Below are 17,941 nucleotides of genomic sequence, written 5' to 3' on the forward strand. Positions count from 1 at the left end.
TAAACTGAAACCCGGTGGGGCTTTTTTTTTTTTCATTGCCCGCTTGCTCTTCTTCAAGCATGAAAAAGGGCGGTTAAGCATGAAGTGACATTTAGAGAGCTGGATTTGTGCAGCATGGGCATGTTTTGGCCCACAGTGCTGATGGCCAGCCCTGCGAAGGGTGTCTAATTTCTGAAAGGTTATTACTTATCAAAAGCAGCGGTGCAGTCAGTTATGCAGATCTGATAGTGTGAGATTTTTTTGAGGAGACAGCATGCAGGCCTTAGATTTGTTTCTGCTGGAGGTCTGTAAACGAAGAAAAACATTTATGCAAAGAGCTACGTGGCTGCAAAAAGGACAGAAAATAAATAATGTAAATAAAAGAGTCTGACAGTGAGCAGCAGTCTAAAGAAGCTCGAGTGGGAGGCTGTGTGTGCTTTGTGTTACTGTTAGTGTGGAAGTGGAGGGAGTTGAGATTAAAGCCTCCACCAGATGGACCACAGCAGTCGCCCTGTGAGCATGGATGTACCCCGACCGGGATCAAACGCAAAACGGGCTGCCGTCCTCGCAGCCCCAAAGCCCACCACTAAAACCCCCATGATCCACTGCAGCACGATCGCCGCTTCGCTTCACACACCCGATTTAGACCAAAAGACGCAACATCGACAGAAAAACGTACCATTATACCCGTCTTTTACTACAAGTATCACCCTTTACGTTCACTATACAGCCATGACAGTTAACAGCAGGATTAAACTTTATGATCCGTGCGAGAGATGCTGGCCTGCTGAAGTTGAATGTCACCCCAAGCTGCGGACCACTCTGTTGTCCAAATGGACACTAATCCACCACAGTCCCGTAGAGAATACGATCTCAGTGCCAGAACACATGCCCGCCTCTTCAGCGAATGCATTGCTAAGCCTTTTCTGGGCACCTACACAATCCTCCTCTCATATGTGTTGGGATACAAACTCAAAGACCATTACCATCATTCACTCTTCCGTAAGAAAAGACAAAAACAAACATCGATGTTCTCTCTTAAAAGGAACCAATGTATTCTGGTTTGTTCAGCGTGAGCTTTCAAACAGCCCGTTCTCTCCTTGTCACATCTCAGCAGTTTGCAAAGCTGCAGCCACGCCAAAGAGCTTTGAGTTAAAGTTGAAGAAAGTGGCTGTGACAAAGGCAGCCCAGCCTTGTTCCGGGATCAGCATGAAGAATTCATTTCTGATCTGAGGAGTTTCCACCAGGGAGAGTGACACAGGCAGGGGTTAAGCTGACTGTGTATCATGCCGACTGACACGCAGGGAAGAGGATGAAGGAGGGAAGCTCAGACTAGATTAGTAAAAAAATGTATCCCAAAAAATGTATCATAGTATACATTTAAGTAACAATTCAAGGGACCTTCTCTCTGTCTCTCACAGGTTTGTAAAATGGCAAGCCGATATAGGGTTTAGTTGTTAGTTTTAGCAAATACAAAGATTATCCAAAGTGAAATCACAACTTTTTTGTTTTCTCACAATTAACACCAGGAACAATGAACTCAAAGCACTGAGCTGTAACCCCATAATTAACCCTGAACTGTCAGTAATCAACACAACGTTTCTCCATGGCTTTTGGTTAAGAGTGTCAGTAGGATGTATGTAACTGTAAGAGCTGGGTGTACATTTGCATGGCTTTAAAATGTTGAGCACACTCTTAGATTTTGTTGGGACCAGGCGGCAACCAACCGTGACGTCACCCATTGGTTTGTGAACGGCCGTAATGAGGCCTCCAGTTCGGATATTGGCCAGCGCCATCTTGCTAATTCAGAGCAGTTTGGAGCCGGAAGTGACCATATTTGGGCGAACTGGGGGGTGAACGAGCAGTGGATCTGACTCAATCTGATCGTAAACCCACCATACTACGTCCCGCCCACCGATAGCCGTAACCTGACTGCACAACCTGTCAATCAAACAGACAAGCCCCCGAGAACAAAGCTTTCGAAGCTGAGTTTATGGTTGGGACATAGGCCAAACTGTATTATCAGGGTAATTATATGATTTTGAGTTAAAATATGAAAGATATGTTTGATGTTTTTCTAGCAGCAAGTTGGGGAATTTGATCATTTGTGCAATCTTTGCACTTTTTTGATCCACAGACCTTCAGCCTGACTGTCTGTGAGTTTGACTGTCCTCCCAAAATAATTCAACATGATCTGCCCTCAGTGGTTTCAGCCAGGTGCCGTTGTGTTGAATCTGCTTGTCCTGCTTTAAGGACATCGGTTTTCTTTTAGGAGCAGTTTTTTTTATGGCAGAACTACACCCATCTGCTCCCCTCCATTACTAAATAACCAGAGCACATAGAGCTTTTGGGGAGACAGAGAAGATGTGATTTGACTGAATGTGCAGCAGCAATGCAGGTGCAAAACGCATCTTTAACCATGAAATAACCAAAACAAATAATAATCCACACTGTGTGCACCAGTTACCCTGGCAAATAAGGACCTTCATCTCAACACTGAAATCAGACAACAAAAGTCGATGGAGTCCAACCCGACCGTTGTGGTCCAGAAACAGCCCCATGTTATCGTGTCTGCTGTCTGGCATTTCAGTGCTGCTGAGTTTGTCGCCGCTTAGGGAGACGGGCAAGTTTGAAGGCTGCGATTCTCATTTGTTGATTGTTACCGGCAGAGGGTGGACACCTGCCAGGAGAGAGGCAGTCATCAGTCTGAGTAGCACAGCGAGATCTTACTACTGCCAGAACTTCAATAGAGCAACTAAATCTGTCCTTCAAGGGCGAATAAAAAAAAAAAAAAGAAAGAAAAGAGCCTGAGTAAACCCCGGCACACTGAGAGGCATGTGCTGAGCTATTAAATATATTAGGCTGTTTTACTGCATCGACTACTGTGAATTATGTGATAAGCTGAAATGAAATTAACCGGGCCCAATAAGTATTGCTTTGTTAAAATACAGTTTTATCTTTAATTTAAGCGTTGTTGCCGCACTGTGCAGTTCTGTTTCAGACTGTGTTTTATGTCTCGTGTCTTTGGTTGCATTCATTTGCTCTGAACCTGAGTAGCAATTGCAAAGTTGGGGGGAGGTGTGTGTGTGTGTGTGTGTGTGTGTGGGGGGGGGGGGGGGGGGGTTGGTGCTAAACACAAGATTTCCTTCTGTTGTTAATAATCAAGGTATTTTCTTTCAGTACTTTGAGGTAACACCTCAGTATCTTCACTTCTCCTCCTTTAAATAGAAGTCTTATTATGCAGAGTGAAACATAAGACAGGTGTTGAAACACTGTGTCTGACAGTTAACAAGACTTGAACCGAGAGCACCCACAATTATCACTGTCTGCAAGCTGCATATTCAAACCAAAACCTGCTATATTGCGCATGCTATTCTTCACACTTGTTATCCAGCTGCTGCCGGAGTAGGTTGTTTATCTACAGTGCCGTAACCCGTGGTATATTTGATAGTTCAAACCTGGAAAATGGGCATAAATAAACAGGATTTTGAGGGCGTGGCAGAGATGTAGCATCTTGAGTTCGTGCAGGAGAGTGAGAGAGGAAGAGGAAACCACACAGCCTGCAGTTAATCCATTAATGTCTGTGACTAGGAGGGGCTTAGGGAGGAGACGCTGGGCAGAATGGAGGGCAGGAGGAGTTCATGACAATTAGCCAGCGCTGTGCTTTCAGAATTAGCAGGTTTCCACGCACAGGCTGAATGCACTTCTGATGTCCAGGTCTTAAAACCTCCGGCTTTTAAAATATTCTGTTTTTAACCGTGTGGTGGCTGCTATGTACAGTATGTCTGAGCTTACATCTGTTTGTGTATGTTTGTCGTCAGTTGTGCTTGAGGTGTGTGTGTTCATGGATACGAGCCAGAGCCAATAAGCGAGATGGCGTTTCACATTGCTGACAGTACGGCTGGCCCTCCTGGGTTACAGCCACAAAAGCTTTTTAACTTTCAAAATCGCTGCAAGAGGAAAGAAATATCATTTACCTCCTCAAAAACTATTTAGCATTACTCATCATCTAAAAAGGCCAAATAATGCATCCAATCATTTCTGGGTACTTTTTTTGTGCAAAGCCTAACAAAATGGAAGTGCCTTTAAAAAAAAAAAAAAAAAAGTAGCCCATTTAATCATTAACATTAATTACTACTTTAATATTTCTACATTTATTCACTGCTGTGTTGCATTTTGAAGTAGAGAGAGCCAAATCCAACAGATAATAAGCTACATTTCCAACGTCCAGACAGTAAAGTCCTTGATAGAATATCTCAGCCACTCCCTCCATCAGTCTATACACAATAATAGAATGCACAGTGTCTATCCTTAACTAATACATGGCAGCAACACGGCTCCGACTTTGGTGTGTGTCTATATATCATGACTACACACTCCGTAACAGCACACAGTGGAAAGAACAGATTTTGTTTATGGCTAATTTACAGAGTAGTGGTAGTCGCTTTCATTGCTTTCTAAAATCACGATCCCGTAGAGCAATCTAGCGAAACGACACGCCGAGCAAGACGACTGCGAGAGACTATTTTCACTTCCAAATCATATTCTCATTTAGACAAAAGGTTATTTGGATCATATTACAGAGGGTAAAAACAACCTCACAAACACCATCCATTATGGATTAAGAAAACGATCGCCTCCTTTGTTTTACTGCCTCGACACATCAGCAGTTAAGAGTTGACAGAAGACAAAAACAGAGACGTGACTTGTGGAGTAAGTCTCCACCATAGCCCCGACTCTATTCTTTACCGTAAGGAATTAAAAAGCAACAATAAAACATAGTTCGGCCGGGAATATCAGAGGCGGTGGGGTGGAGGAAGTCTTTTCCGGGTCCAACCCAGAGCTTTTATTAAACTCAAAAGGTCAGAGCAAGGAGGATGACAGATGGACAGAAGACGGAGGGTTTGTTGCCTGCACTATTCAGCTGCAAATTCTGCTTCTCTGCTCTATGGCAGCAAAAGATAAAGAAGCGCACAACAAAGGCGGAGAGACAAAGACGCACTGCTATTTTAATCCATTTTCATTGTGTTTCATTCCACATTACTCTCCCTCTGTTTTGTTATATACAGTATGATCGGTACAAATCTCCAGACTGCAAGTGCCAGCATATTTTATTCTATCTGAAACAATAGCGAGCTTGTTCAGCCCATCTTCCTGTGTGTGTGTGTGTGTGTGTGTGTGTGTGTGTGTGTGTGTGTGTGTGCGTGCGTGTGTGTGTGCGTGTGTGTGTGCGTGTGTGTGTGTGTGTGTGTGTGTGTACTGCTCGGGCCTAATTGAGGGCGTAGTGAGGATTCTCATTAGTATGTCAGGCACATGGTTCCGCTAGGCTAGCTAGCTAGCTGTTGCAAAGAAGACAGGTGGAGCGGTCAGGGGAAGAAGGAGAGAGACTGAGGAGCTTCAGTTCACTGCTTCCTTTTTGTCAGCCACAACTGGCCTCATCAGTCCTGACGCTTCGTCTTCTTCCTGTTTTTACACTTTCCTAACAATGTGGGGTTTTTTTTCAGTGTGTTCATTTGGGAGCTAACTTGTGTACCTACGGCTGAAATTTACAATCGTATAAGTACACGTAGAGTGAGATTAAGTGTGCATATGTGCCATTTGCTGTACGGTGTGTATTCTGTTTGCAATGTATGATTACAGTAGATTATATATGTAAACAGCAGGGCCTTTACCGAGTTACAGAGGGCCTCATTTAGCTACAGTAATCAGACAATAACAACTCGTGCTCGACGTGATTTATAGTGCATGGTTTGCTTTGAGACCCGAGTGTCAAGTTTGCCGTTATTCTCAATTGCTACGAGGTGTCGAAAATGTTTTTACAATGTTTAACATGCCAGTAAGACTTTATCTTTACAAATATTATTTGATTGATTATCCATTTTCTGACCCAACATTCCAAACTCGCAGAGAAAAGCAGCAAATCTGGACTATTTTCTGTAGATCAACAGCTCCATTATTGTTTGTTTCAGCTCTATTTGTTAGATTTGTACATGTCATCCATTTCAAGTTTGTGTAACGAAGAATTACTATATTTTTAATCAGACTTGCAATCCATGAATGTATTCTCAACCAGAAGTTGTATATCCACTGGCTTTACATTATAAATTCGATATCGCGATCTGTAATCAGGAATGTAGGTGGAAGGAGAGAAGAGATCTCCCTTAGCTTGATGGATGTCCAGAGTTACATTAGTTCTGCCAGGCTTCCGACGGCTGAAACAAAACAGCATGAGAATAAGAGCAGCCTTGCTGACAGCCTTTTATTGCTGCGTCTAACACAAAGGAAAACAGTGTTATAATGTGTTGGGAAGTCAATGATGTTTTCATCTCTTGGCAACATGAGGAGACAACTAGAGTTGTCCTATATCAGCCTATATACTTATATCTACAGCATAAGATGCTTGAATGTGCCTGAATGTGAGAAGGTGTGCACTTGAATATGCGTTAGTTATGCTTGCTTGTCGAGCATGTTGAGAAGAAACACGTGTTTCAGTATGTATATTGTGATTGTACGTATGTATGTGTAAGCGTATGTGTGTGTGAAGGTGCAGCCAAAGAAGCGTTGCCTGCCAGGTAACTGTGTTCAAGGAAGCAAGAGCTCCCTCTTCTTGTCTGCCTGAGATAAGGGCCAGGTGGACAAAATCAACCTGAGGCACGTTTGCTGCTGGGCATAGAGAGAGTATTATATATAAATATTCATTATAACCAAGAAAACTAGGGAATATTATATTATTAGTATTTGCCAGAGTAATTGGCAACAATAAAGGCTAGTGTGGTAGCAGCCATTTATTAATGAGAGTTCGGTTACTGTATAAAACAGGAAACCTAACTCAGTCAGGCTACTCAAAAATGACTGGTGTGGTTTTAGGATGTCTAAGAAGTGCCCCGTTTTAATTTTTGTAGATCTTTTATTTTAATTTTTTTTAATCTTTTATTTATTTAGTTATTTTATGGCCAGGGTAAAATGGAGAACTGCTGCTGCCGTTTTTTTCAGCTAAGGATAGGTCTCCACATGGCTTAACAACAGGGAGCATACACTGCAGCAATAATGCAGACAGCCTCTTTTGCAGCTTAATGACAAAAGAAGGGACGCGCAGGCACGCTCCTTTAAACTAAAGAGCTGCAGTTCATGCACGAGTCAAAGCGTATGCTGAGCTCGCGCATAATTATTAACAGCCGGGTGACGGATAATTATGTGCATACACAAACATCGAATCACCTTAACTTCGTCCTGGCACCTACCCCGCTGCACGATGCTTCCCTACACCCCGCGACTTGGACCACACGAGCCTGCCTCCTCCGCTCTCATCCTTCGAGCGGCACCGCCCCGTCCGCACCTCCCCAGCCAATGAGAGAACGCGCGCGAGGTGACTGGACATTCCATAAATGGCTTTTTGGGGGAAAAGGTAGAGAGAGAGAGAGAGAGAGAGAGAGAGAGGTGTTTGCTCTGGTTCCTTTTTCTTTAAGTGGAATTCCTTCCTTTGCCCGCGGTGTTTGTTTTCGGTTTTTTTTTTTTTTTTGTTATCCTGCAAGCGAGTGTCTTTTTTTTTTTTTCCTCCCCACTTTTGCACGGGACAGAGCTGCAGGTCTTCCACACACACACACACACACACACACACACACACACACACACACACACACACGGTTTCGCTCCGGTTTTAGTTTTTTGGTTCTCACTACACAGCACCTCGTCGGCTCACTCACCGTCTCCAACACGCACGCTGCTGCTCTAACCGATTCTCTTCGCTGACTTCGCCGGCTTTTACAGTTTGCCCGCCGACAGAACCGTCACCTTCCGTCACACCAGCGGCCTGACACAAGAATGGTCATGGTGAGTAGATAACGCAAGGTTCGGGTTTTGTTTCGTCCCCGTTTGTCCATTTTTTTTTTATTATTGATCCTCCAGTCTGCAGCTGAGCTTTATTATTATTTTTTTTTTTTTATTGTAGCTGTAACCCACCGCAGCAGGCAGACAGGTAGCGCCGTGTTTGTTTTGCCTACAGCGTACTACACCTTGACATACGCTCTCCGCCACCTTCCTTTTTTGTGATGTGCAATCATTAAATCATTCCAAATGCAGGTCGCTCCATCGCATGTATCGGCTGCACCTGCTTGGAACAGGTGTGCGCCGAGTTGTCACGAGGTTGTGCGCGCGATTTCGTTCTGATATAAACATGAAAAGCCTATCAAATAAAAAAATTTAAAAAATCACGTGTTATGACTAGAACAGGCAATATGCGATTTATAAGTCAAATTCTGCTGGACTGTTTTATTTTTGCAACACTGTTACGTGTTGTCAGAGGAAAAAAGATCGAAATCAAAATCTACAGTTGTTTTTTTTTTTTTTTTTAACATAAACTTACCTCGTGTGTTTGCAAGTGTGTGTGTGTGTGTGTGTGTGTGTGTGACGGAAAGAGAAGGGAGAAAGAGATAGTGTGTGTACACAGTCTTGTAAATGTACAGGGGATTTTAACATGCACCCAGTAATAGCTAATTTATATACACAGTGCTGCGCAGGCATCCTATTACCACAGTGCCTGAGGCTGCAATCACTCTCAGAGCTCTGCTCCGCGCTGCTCTGCCCGGCTCACTCGAGCACAGACCTCAGCAGCGATTGATTGCTTTGCTGGGATTCAGAGAGCCTTTTCTCTGCCAAACCAGGCGGAGGTTGGCGTGTGCCGACGAGGGCTCCGAGCCAGCCAGAGAGCGAAGGTGTTAACACTGAAGGGAGGGGAGGTGAGGCCGGGGGCTGACGGGCAAGCCGGGCAGCCAATCACAGACTCTCACAGAGAGTCGGGGTGGAGGGGTGGGCGGGCTCTGACCTTCCAGCTGAGCTGGCGACTGGGCGGGTGGTTGTGGGAAGGGAGGGATAGGAGGGGAGGGGATGGGATGGGGGGGGGGGGGGCGGAGGGAGGGAGGGAGAGAGCCTTGCTGCAGCCCAGCACTCTCATCCAGACTCACCATTCTCCTCTCAGCATCTGTGGAAGAAGGCGATGCTTGCTCCATACACCTCCAGCACGCCGCTCTCTGCTCGCTGCTGCTAAGACTCGGGGAGAAACAGGAAGAGAGGCAGAGTGAGAAAGAGAGCGGGAGGGGGGGGGGAAACACAATAAGGAGACAGTGTCAAGAGAAAAGACAGGAAGAGAGTTAGAGAGAGTAGGGGATTTTCTTTACTGAGGCGTTTCTGTAGCCGTTGTGTGAGGGGAGAGAGAGAACGTGAGACAACGGCCGGCGTCTCCCAAATGGAGTGGAATGGGTTTAAGATGGTAAGGAAGGCTACAGGCAGCCTGCCACTATACTCCACTGTACATTGTTAACCATTGGTTCATTTAGAGCATCCCGCAGCAGCTGGAGCAGCTCGTAAGTGTACGCATACTGTCACCCACAGTCACCATGTATTATACTCTTCATGCACTGGCAATGCTGTTGAACTATTTATTGTGCTGAATGTTAAATTCCCTCTTATAGGGGAGAAGGATACAGCTGGGGGGGGGGGGGTTAGGCTCTATAGGTTTGTGGGCAGAATGAGAAATTCAGATGGAGGAACAGAGGCAGATATCATGCTAACAGGAGATGTGTGGAGGTAAGGAAAGCTGGGGAGGGGAACACAGGGAGGGAAGGGTTAAACAGGGGAACAGCACCCATTTTATGTTGGAGCCAAGGCTGAAGGTGTCCCCCCTTTTTTTTTCCTTGCCTTTGCACCACTCTGAAATATTTACCTGTCTATAGTACTGCAGCGGAGGTGGCTTAGATACTGTTGATAATGGATGTGTCATAACACGGTGGGGGGGGAAACTGGACTTTAGAGGATTTGATATTCATGTATGCAAAGTAGCGCTTGTAAGTTTTACGAGTCGACATGTTATCTGTCACGCCGCTTGTGTACACGGTGCGAGGGTGTGTTGTCCATGTGCTGTGCCAGAGCTGAAGAAAGACGGAGTAGGTGTGTCAGAGTTACGCGCATGCCTGGTTGACGGTAGCTTATAATGCTGTGCACTCTCAAGTTTGTATGCCCCTCATTGGTAAGTGCATGAGAGCCGTGATTATAAGCCAAGTATTTCTGCTTTGCTCAGCGTCCTGAGACTCACTTTAACATTGCATCCATTTATCCATTCATCCATCACATCCCAGTGGCAGAGTGAGAGGTTGGCTAACAAAACTAGCAGCCATTTTATCCCCCTTCACCTGTCAGACAGTAAGACCGAGTTGCATTTCATTGCCAATACATCACCGTTCTGACTGCACAGTTAATGCCATCACTTTGCATTCTCAGTGCATCCATCTGTTTTAAAATGGTTGTCTTGCCATCCTCAAAGTGGGCTGACTCACGTCTGTGTTTGCATGAAGAACAGCGGAAGCTTTATTTATTTGTCAGTAAGTAAATGTTTGATTGTTTGCTGGCTACTTTCCATCGGATTTAATTGAATCGAAGGCGACTCCCCTGTTCAGTGACGTGGCTGGTGACGCCAGCTGTTCTGCTGACTCCTTCGGGCTGGCAGCCGAGTGTAGCGAAGGTGTAGCGGGAACACATGACTGACGATGTAAGAAGACAGGCGCCACCAGAGAGAAATGATGTGCGTATCGGTTGTGCTGCGCACACAGATAGGACACTCGTATTTGTGTCCAGGGTTAAAGAAACGGACACGCGAGGAGAATGAGAAGGAACAGCGAGCGAGGGAGTGGAAAAGTCGAGTGTTCATTAGTATTGGAGGTATTAGATGAGCACCATGAAGCCTCCTGATGGGAGCCAGTGGGGGACCTGATCTGGAGACAGGCCATTGTTTTACACACACACACACACACACACACACACACACACACACACACACACACACACACACACACACACACACACACACACACACAGATACACACAGAGATACACACAAACATGCAGTGGCTCTCGTACCCTCAGGCAGAACACCGTGAGCTCCAAGGTTACACATCAATGCTAATAGGGTGGTGTGTGAGGAATTTATTAGCTACTGTGTACCGACCGTGTGTGCTTAGTGATTTAAACATAACTGAGAAGATCAGAGAAACACAAGATAAGGTTAGATGCTTGGATATGTAGTCCGAAGGTGATGATAGGCTTGAGGAACGGTGAAGGTTTATTCACAGACACAAAGGAAAAAAATGATGAGCGAACAAATAGAAATGGAAGGAAGAGTAACCGGACAATAGAGGAGCGTTGCTTCAGTTGAATTACGTGCTAGCCTGTGTTATATTTTTTGTATGTCTGTGTTACTGGTTCTGTGAGGTTGTATTTGAGTGCATGTGAGTATCACATGACTGACGTGTGTCCAGATGCAGAGTGACATGGTTAACTGGAGCCTGATTAAACCAACAAATCCATAGAGTCAAAGAGAGAGAGGTGAAGTGGTTCAGGCAGAGGAACAGTTACCTCTTAATCTTCTCTCGTAAGTCCCTAAACAAAAACAACAGCTCCGTCTGATTTATTGTCAATGGGTGTTGCATTGTATACGTAGATGACCATAACTTTAATTGTTTTTGCACGCTACTTTTGAAAATCAGACTATTTTTAATCTTATATTATAAAAGAGGGATTTCACCGAGTGCACAATTATGTTACATTTCTGACTTTCCACAGACATTTATAAATAATAATATCAAGAGCCACACAAATGTACTGTAATTAGAATATGACCCAAGGAACCTTTTCTCTCTCCTTTTTATTTACAAACTTCTATCTCAACAAAGTAGTTCATCGCTGTGAAATAAATTGTTCTAAAACTAGATTAGAGGCTTCATATAATTAAACCAAATAGCCAAAAAATTGAAGCAGACCACCCAGACAAGTGCTCTGCTCAGATATTCATCACAGAATAAACTCCTTATATTTCCTCTAAGCTGCTCTCCTGGGCCCACTAAGCTTAGTTTGCTTTTAGAGGGAATTTTTTTTTAAATGGTTAATGTGATGGTTTGTGAATGAAGTAAGCAGCAAAAAGCATACAATTAGGTGGATTTAATTATAAATCTTGCATGCTGTTTGTAGATGGATGTGCACTGATCCTCGGCGTGTAGTGAAAATCTCACTGATTTTTATAAAGTAAACTTTGGAGGAGGAGAAGTGGGAAACACTAGCGAAGTGCAGGGCCTTGTGTGTTGTGTTCAGAGTGCACAGTCGTGGTTGTGTTTCTGTGCTGTTGATTCAGTTTAGTTACGAACAGAGGTTACACTGCAGTTCTTAACGTCCACGGTAATTAGCGTAAATGTCAAATGGTTGCATTGTGTGTGTTTATATAAGTAGTTGTTATTTTGTATGAGTCATGTGTCATAGTGTAAATATCTCTAGCTTTAGGTAAATGGGCGGACACAGTCAGGTGAATACAAAAGGACTGGACAGAACTGAGACACGTAGACACGAGTCCATCAGCTATAATTGCATGTTCACTGCAGTAACTTTGAAAACAAACTATAAAGTTTAGATGGGTGTTTTATATATTATAGAGATGATATATGAGCCAGAGAACATTTAGTAGGACTACATGTGTAATGAGGGCGGGGGGAGTCCTGCAATGAAATCTTTTTGTGTCGTGTTTAAAGTACGATAACTCTACTTTTAAAGTGAAACCGTGACACCTGATTCACAATAGCATTAAAACTAGTTTGTGAATTCACACGATCATTTAAGACGTGCTCTGTCTGAAAAGGTATGGCACGAAAACTAAAAACAAGTGAATTATTGTCGCGCAAAATATGTTTATATTCCATGATATTAACGTGACACATTGCATTTACTATTAAAAAGATATGGTTGACCTGCTGCTGTTACAAAGTAAAGGGTTGACACTGAGATATTTGTTTTTGCACATGAACTTGAGGTGTGAGGTTTTGCCACCGACTTGTCATATTCCATGCGAGTACTTTATGCAGCCTATCGGTATTTCGGTGGTACAGTTTTGGTATAAATATTGCAAAAATATTTTGTTGTCTTTAAATGTCTTTTCCACTTTCCTTTAAACAAAAGCTGGATGGAAGCAGTTAATGAGCCAAAAGCCTGTTTGAATAAGAAGCTGCTGTAACAATCTCTGTCCCAATTAACACGCTTTGGTTTTTATATATTCCTTTTGTGTGAAGCCTAAACACACATGAAGACTCACAAAATGGTCACGTTGAAAATTTAATAGGCTTCCACAGTGATTTCCTTCATTTATTTAAAATGTTTTTTTGTTTTTTTTTCCCTCTCTTTTTAAAAGCTAGAAATCTGAGAGGCATGGCAAGGCATTCTGCTGTGAGGGGAGCAGCATTCACAAATACTAGATCTAATTCCTTTGGCAGCAGCTCAAACTGCTACAGACAGACACATAATCAGCTGGGGAGTGTTAGCGCCTCAGCCCACTAGCAAACACAGGACCGAGCCCTTGTTGTGCATCGCTGCTTTTCAGAATAAATATCCTGATGGAAAATACAGTGGGAGGAAAGAGGTATTCATGTGTGTATAGCTCTTTGTTCAGTCAAAAATACAGAAGGAGAGAGGAACACTGGCTTTCCGAGTTACTTTACTGCTCATTCTTCTCGATTCACTCTCTCCCTCATCTTCTCTCTGTCTCGCACCCCTCCTTCCTCCCTCTCTTTCTCTCATCCTCCACTGTACCCTGTGTGTTTTGGTATTCATACAGATGTTTGGATTTGACTGGCAGTTTCTCCTGAGACTGTGCACAAGCGGCTGACTCGTCTCATCTGCATTTTGCATCCCAGGAAAAAAAGAGGAACAGAAAGCAGCGGAAAGCATCAGCAGGCATACAGGCTGTGTGTGTGTGTGTGTGTGTGCGTGCGTGCGTGCGTGCGTGCGTGCATGTGTGTGTACGCTGCCTGTTGTTTGGCTTTGGCAGCTTAACTGGCCCGGGTGCTGTTGCTGCTGTGATGTTTTAAGGACGTTTCAAGGTCATGCTTTCGACAGGCCTCACCGCCTCTGACATATTAAACATTTATACATTTCTGTACGCAGATGAATTATAGATTGAACATGCAACTGAACATGCTACAAAATGGCACCTTTGTGGTTGGTAATAGACACATTAGGGCCCACAGACACAGCATCCCACACGACATCATTTATTCTGCCTTATCTCATCAATAGCCGTGCTAACGCAGGCACCAACAGGACGGATCTTAGCCTAAAACAAAACACTGGAAAATTCCACAGTCGCAGTGGAAGGAATATGAAAGGTCTGTCAGTTGTGGTAAGTGACTCATAAAGATAGGGGCCACCTTATGTAAAGATCATAATGCTGGAGCTGACATACTTTATTTAAAAGAAAAAGCTATCTCGTCATGCTTACAGAGAAAGCCGGGCAGGGAGGAAGATAATACCTGACTATTTTTTTTTTTTTGTCAATCAGAGGTTTGGTTCGCCTTTTTGATTTTGAGCACATGAGACCACAGATAGTTACCCAGCTAAGAACCAGGGGGTAGTTATCAGGCCGCAGAGACATGAGATGATAACGCTGATAATGGAGGTGTTTGTCCCAAAAGGAATATTGATTATCGCAGTCAAAGCATTTCCCCTTCTAATGCTGCCCTTCCCACACGGCATAACTAGATGGAAATGGAGGGAATGTGATATTGGATGCTTATGAAGACTGATAAACGTCAACAGCGGGCACGAGCAGCACCTGTCAAGTTGATATTGGGGATAGAGTAAGAAAAGAAAGGGAGAGAGAAAATGGGAACTGTAGAGAGATACATTTTCGCCATCTCGTAGATGCACCGCTCTCCTGACGAAAACGCAGCTGCAGGATTTTCTATCAGCCACCACCTTCTATATGTTGTCTCCTTGGTGGAATGCCACAGTATATGAACAGAGATAGTCTCCTGTGGGCATTTTCAATTACTCCGCTCTATACAGCGGTAGGGGGGATTAATCTGCTCGTTTGAATGCACGCCACACTTAATGGTTGAGCTGGTGTGCCGCGGGCCTCGTCTGTTAGCTGTGCTTGGTATACATGTACGCTTTTGTGTCTCACTCCCTTTTCTTCCTGCTGCAGCAGAAGCCATTTCTGATTGCACCACTCTCACATCAAGTTACATTTTGATTCGATTTTCACGGAAGAGGACCTCGCTATAAATTCTCCAAGTCAAACTCCAAATTAATTGTGTAATAGGCAACTTTACAGCATTTTGGGAAGTGACTGAAATAGTACGGTATTAGAGTCGTGGCATATTCAAAAGAGGAATATTTCCTAGCTCCCTCCCCCCCGGAAAAAAAAAAAATCTGGTTTACAGGCTGATTCATGTGTCTGGAAATGACAACGACACCAGGCTTGTGTCTGTACCAAAGACAAAAAAAAAAAAAAAAAAAAGGGCAGGATACCTGTTGTGTGAAAAAAGGGATGAAATAAATTGATATTTCATCATGTCACTCAGCACAGGAAGGAGATTACAGAGTGATCTGCCAGATGACGGGTACAAAGTTTCAGCTTGTTGCTCGATCAGTGACGTAGTAACCTCCTCTGCATCTACATGTAGTTTTGAGTTAGTCATTGCCGCCATCAAACTGTTTACTCATTAAGACAGATGACGGACGGCTGTCCTTTTCCCTTGGAGCTATTTGATTATATGAGCTCCGGTTCAGGGCCGAATCAATAACCAGATTAGCTAGGCCCAGGCGCACGCGCATGCACACACACACACACACACACACACACACACACACACACACACACACGCACACACATACACTCACGTACACTCACATGGTACCTAAGGCTGTGGAATGAATTCTCGAGTACAACGGTCAGTTTGTGTCTATGTGATTTAGCTCTATGCCTTTGCTGCAAGGCAGACACACACACACACACACACACACACACACACACACACACACACAGACATGTACACGCGTACACACAAGCAGGCCGTGTCTGAGATGCAGCTGATGGGGGAAACAGTGATTAGATTAAGAAGAGCTCTGCCTCTGCTTAGCAGCCAGGCAAGTGTTCCCGTCTCTCTTGCCCTCTGTGTAAGTGCTGCTGTGCTGTAGGTTTTCTTCTTATCGTATACCTCCAGGCTGTTTATAGCTTTTTAAATACCTGTTCAACAAAGCCAATATTACCACTTCCAGCCTCAAACCAGTTTTAATTAGAACACCTACTGTGTATTATACGGAAAATTGACTCTGGTCAGAGGCGTTTACAAGTTTCGTATTCTGCTGCGCTCTCTTTTCTGAAGACGGTTTCTTTACCCAGTTACCCAACAAGCTTGACAGTAGGCTTGTGTAAGCAAATAATGTTCATAGTTGGTTGCAACAGCATGATATTGCTGAATTGCTTATTTCTGACCCGACATGATGCAGGTGGGCTGAGTAACAGGTGCACAGTTGGGTAGTTGAGTTGAGTGAATCGTCGTGCATTTGTTTGCACATGTTTGTTTGTGTACACACTAGTGTGTCTTAGTGTATTTTGCTAAAGATAGGAAGCAGCTTCACTAAAATGGCTGGTTGCCTGCACAGGTGCGTGGCCGCATTCACCTGCCAGCTACTTGTGGAGGTGGTGTCCTCGCTCATGACACATGGTGCTGACTCAGTTGGATCAGCCTGCCTGCTCCCCCTGCCTCGCTGTCTGTTTTTGCGTCCTCTATCATCCGTCCCAGCCCAGTTAACAGCAACTTCAGCTCAACACGGAAATGAGCACTGCACAGAAGCACGAGCCATTTCCCGGAATGCAACCCAGAGTGGTGCCGGCCTTTGTGTACACTCAGCTGCAGTGTCACTTTCACCTTCATTTAAAGAACAATCACAGCGAGTAAAACTTTAAAAATACCACGATTTTTGTATTCTGAAAACGAAAGACAGACACTTTTGCTGTAATTTTACATGTCAGATGTGATGTAGGCACATGTAAAGGCTGACAGCATTCTCTCCTGCCTTGTTTTTATTCCCTTACTCACAGTAAGTCTTTTGTCCTTTCTATCCACAGAAACAAGGTTATTACTAACCGAATAATCATTACATGTCTGATAGATACCATCTCCACTAATACCTTTAACCACATTTACATTTAATTAGCAGTGAAAATGTAAAGGATGAGACAATGATTTAGACTGTTTAATCCACCAAAATGTCCTAGCTAAGGGCCTCGACAAGGATCAGTCCCATCCGTCACACCCAGGGATTACAGCAGGACAGACAGCAATGCACAGCAGAGACATCTTGCTGATTTGACTGAGTTGGAAGCTGAGATGCTGGCTGCAGCGACCAGAAGTGGAACAAAGGCTGGCAAGCTGTTGATGGGGATTTGATGCTGTTCGAGGGAAGTCTGCGGCTGGGGTGATGGCCCTGCAATAACTTGCAGCTGAGGTTTGGATGGAAGAATAGGGGGTCAGGGTCATAAAGCAAGGGACTGCTCCTGGCACAGGAGGGAAACTAGAGGAACTGCGATGAGGACCGGAGAGGCCAGACCAGGGCTGGGGCTAAGGGACAGGGACTTGGGCTGACAGGCAAGGCCAGGCCTTCAATTCCAAGGCCCAGTCCCCCGTGCTCCAGGCTTCAGCCAAACAGCTAGGCAGGTGTCCAGCTGATCTCACACCCCCACAAGGGAGGAACTGCAGAGCACCAGTCAGTGGAGCTGCACAAATTGAAGTGTCATCTCCAGAGTCAAGATGCTCACCAATTTTCTGCATGCGTTGGTGCAGAGTTGGGATTCAGCCAGTGGACAAATGGCTCCAGTTCCGCCTACAGTTTGGCTGAGCAAAGGAGACTGTGGTGTGTGTGTGTGTGTGTGTGTGTGTGTGTGTGTGTGTGTGTGTGTGTGTGTGTGTGTGTGTGTGTGTGTGTGCGTGCGTGTGACACAGAGAATGTGACTCTGTATTGTATGTATAGAGCACTGCAGGTCCTCCGAGTCACTGTGCTTGAAGATTGTTGTCTTTTGACTGCCCACAAAGCAGCAGGAAATAGTTTATAGTTTAGGTTATTTTTATAAAAAAATAATTAGGCCAAGTAA

General features: G+C 44.4%; 2 protein-coding genes across 6 annotated transcripts in view; one reads left to right on the forward strand and one right to left on the reverse strand.

The window, feature by feature from the left end:
* LOC138198793 (cytosolic carboxypeptidase 6-like) overlaps positions 1–8,956 on the reverse strand; it is a 289,794-nt gene extending 280,838 nt beyond the window's left edge. The window contains exon 1 of the mRNA XM_069150427.1: positions 8,940–8,956. The gene's annotated coding sequence lies outside the window, so the exon portion shown is untranslated. The remainder of the gene's footprint in view (positions 1–8,939) is intronic.
* Positions 1–17,941, forward strand: part of elavl4 (ELAV like neuron-specific RNA binding protein 4) — a 79,404-nt gene that overhangs the window by 7,282 nt on the left and 54,181 nt on the right. Inside the window, exon 1 of one of the 5 annotated variants that reach the window (XM_069150435.1) lies at positions 7,559–7,809. The exons of 3 other annotated variants lie outside the window; for them this stretch is intronic. In XM_069150435.1, coding sequence (XP_069006536.1) covers positions 7,801–7,809 — 9 coding nt within the window. In that variant the 5' untranslated portion in view covers positions 7,559–7,800. Of the gene's footprint in view, positions 1–7,558; positions 7,810–9,056; positions 9,245–17,941 lie in introns of those variants that run through there. One more of the 5 variants, XM_069150434.1, reaches the window with a different exon arrangement.

This window comes from Embiotoca jacksoni, unplaced genomic scaffold, assembly GCF_022577435.1.
Source record: "Embiotoca jacksoni isolate LCO1_2020_lvr unplaced genomic scaffold, fEmbJac1.0.p SCAF_16, whole genome shotgun sequence".
NCBI lineage: Eukaryota > Metazoa > Chordata > Actinopteri > Embiotocidae > Embiotoca > Embiotoca jacksoni.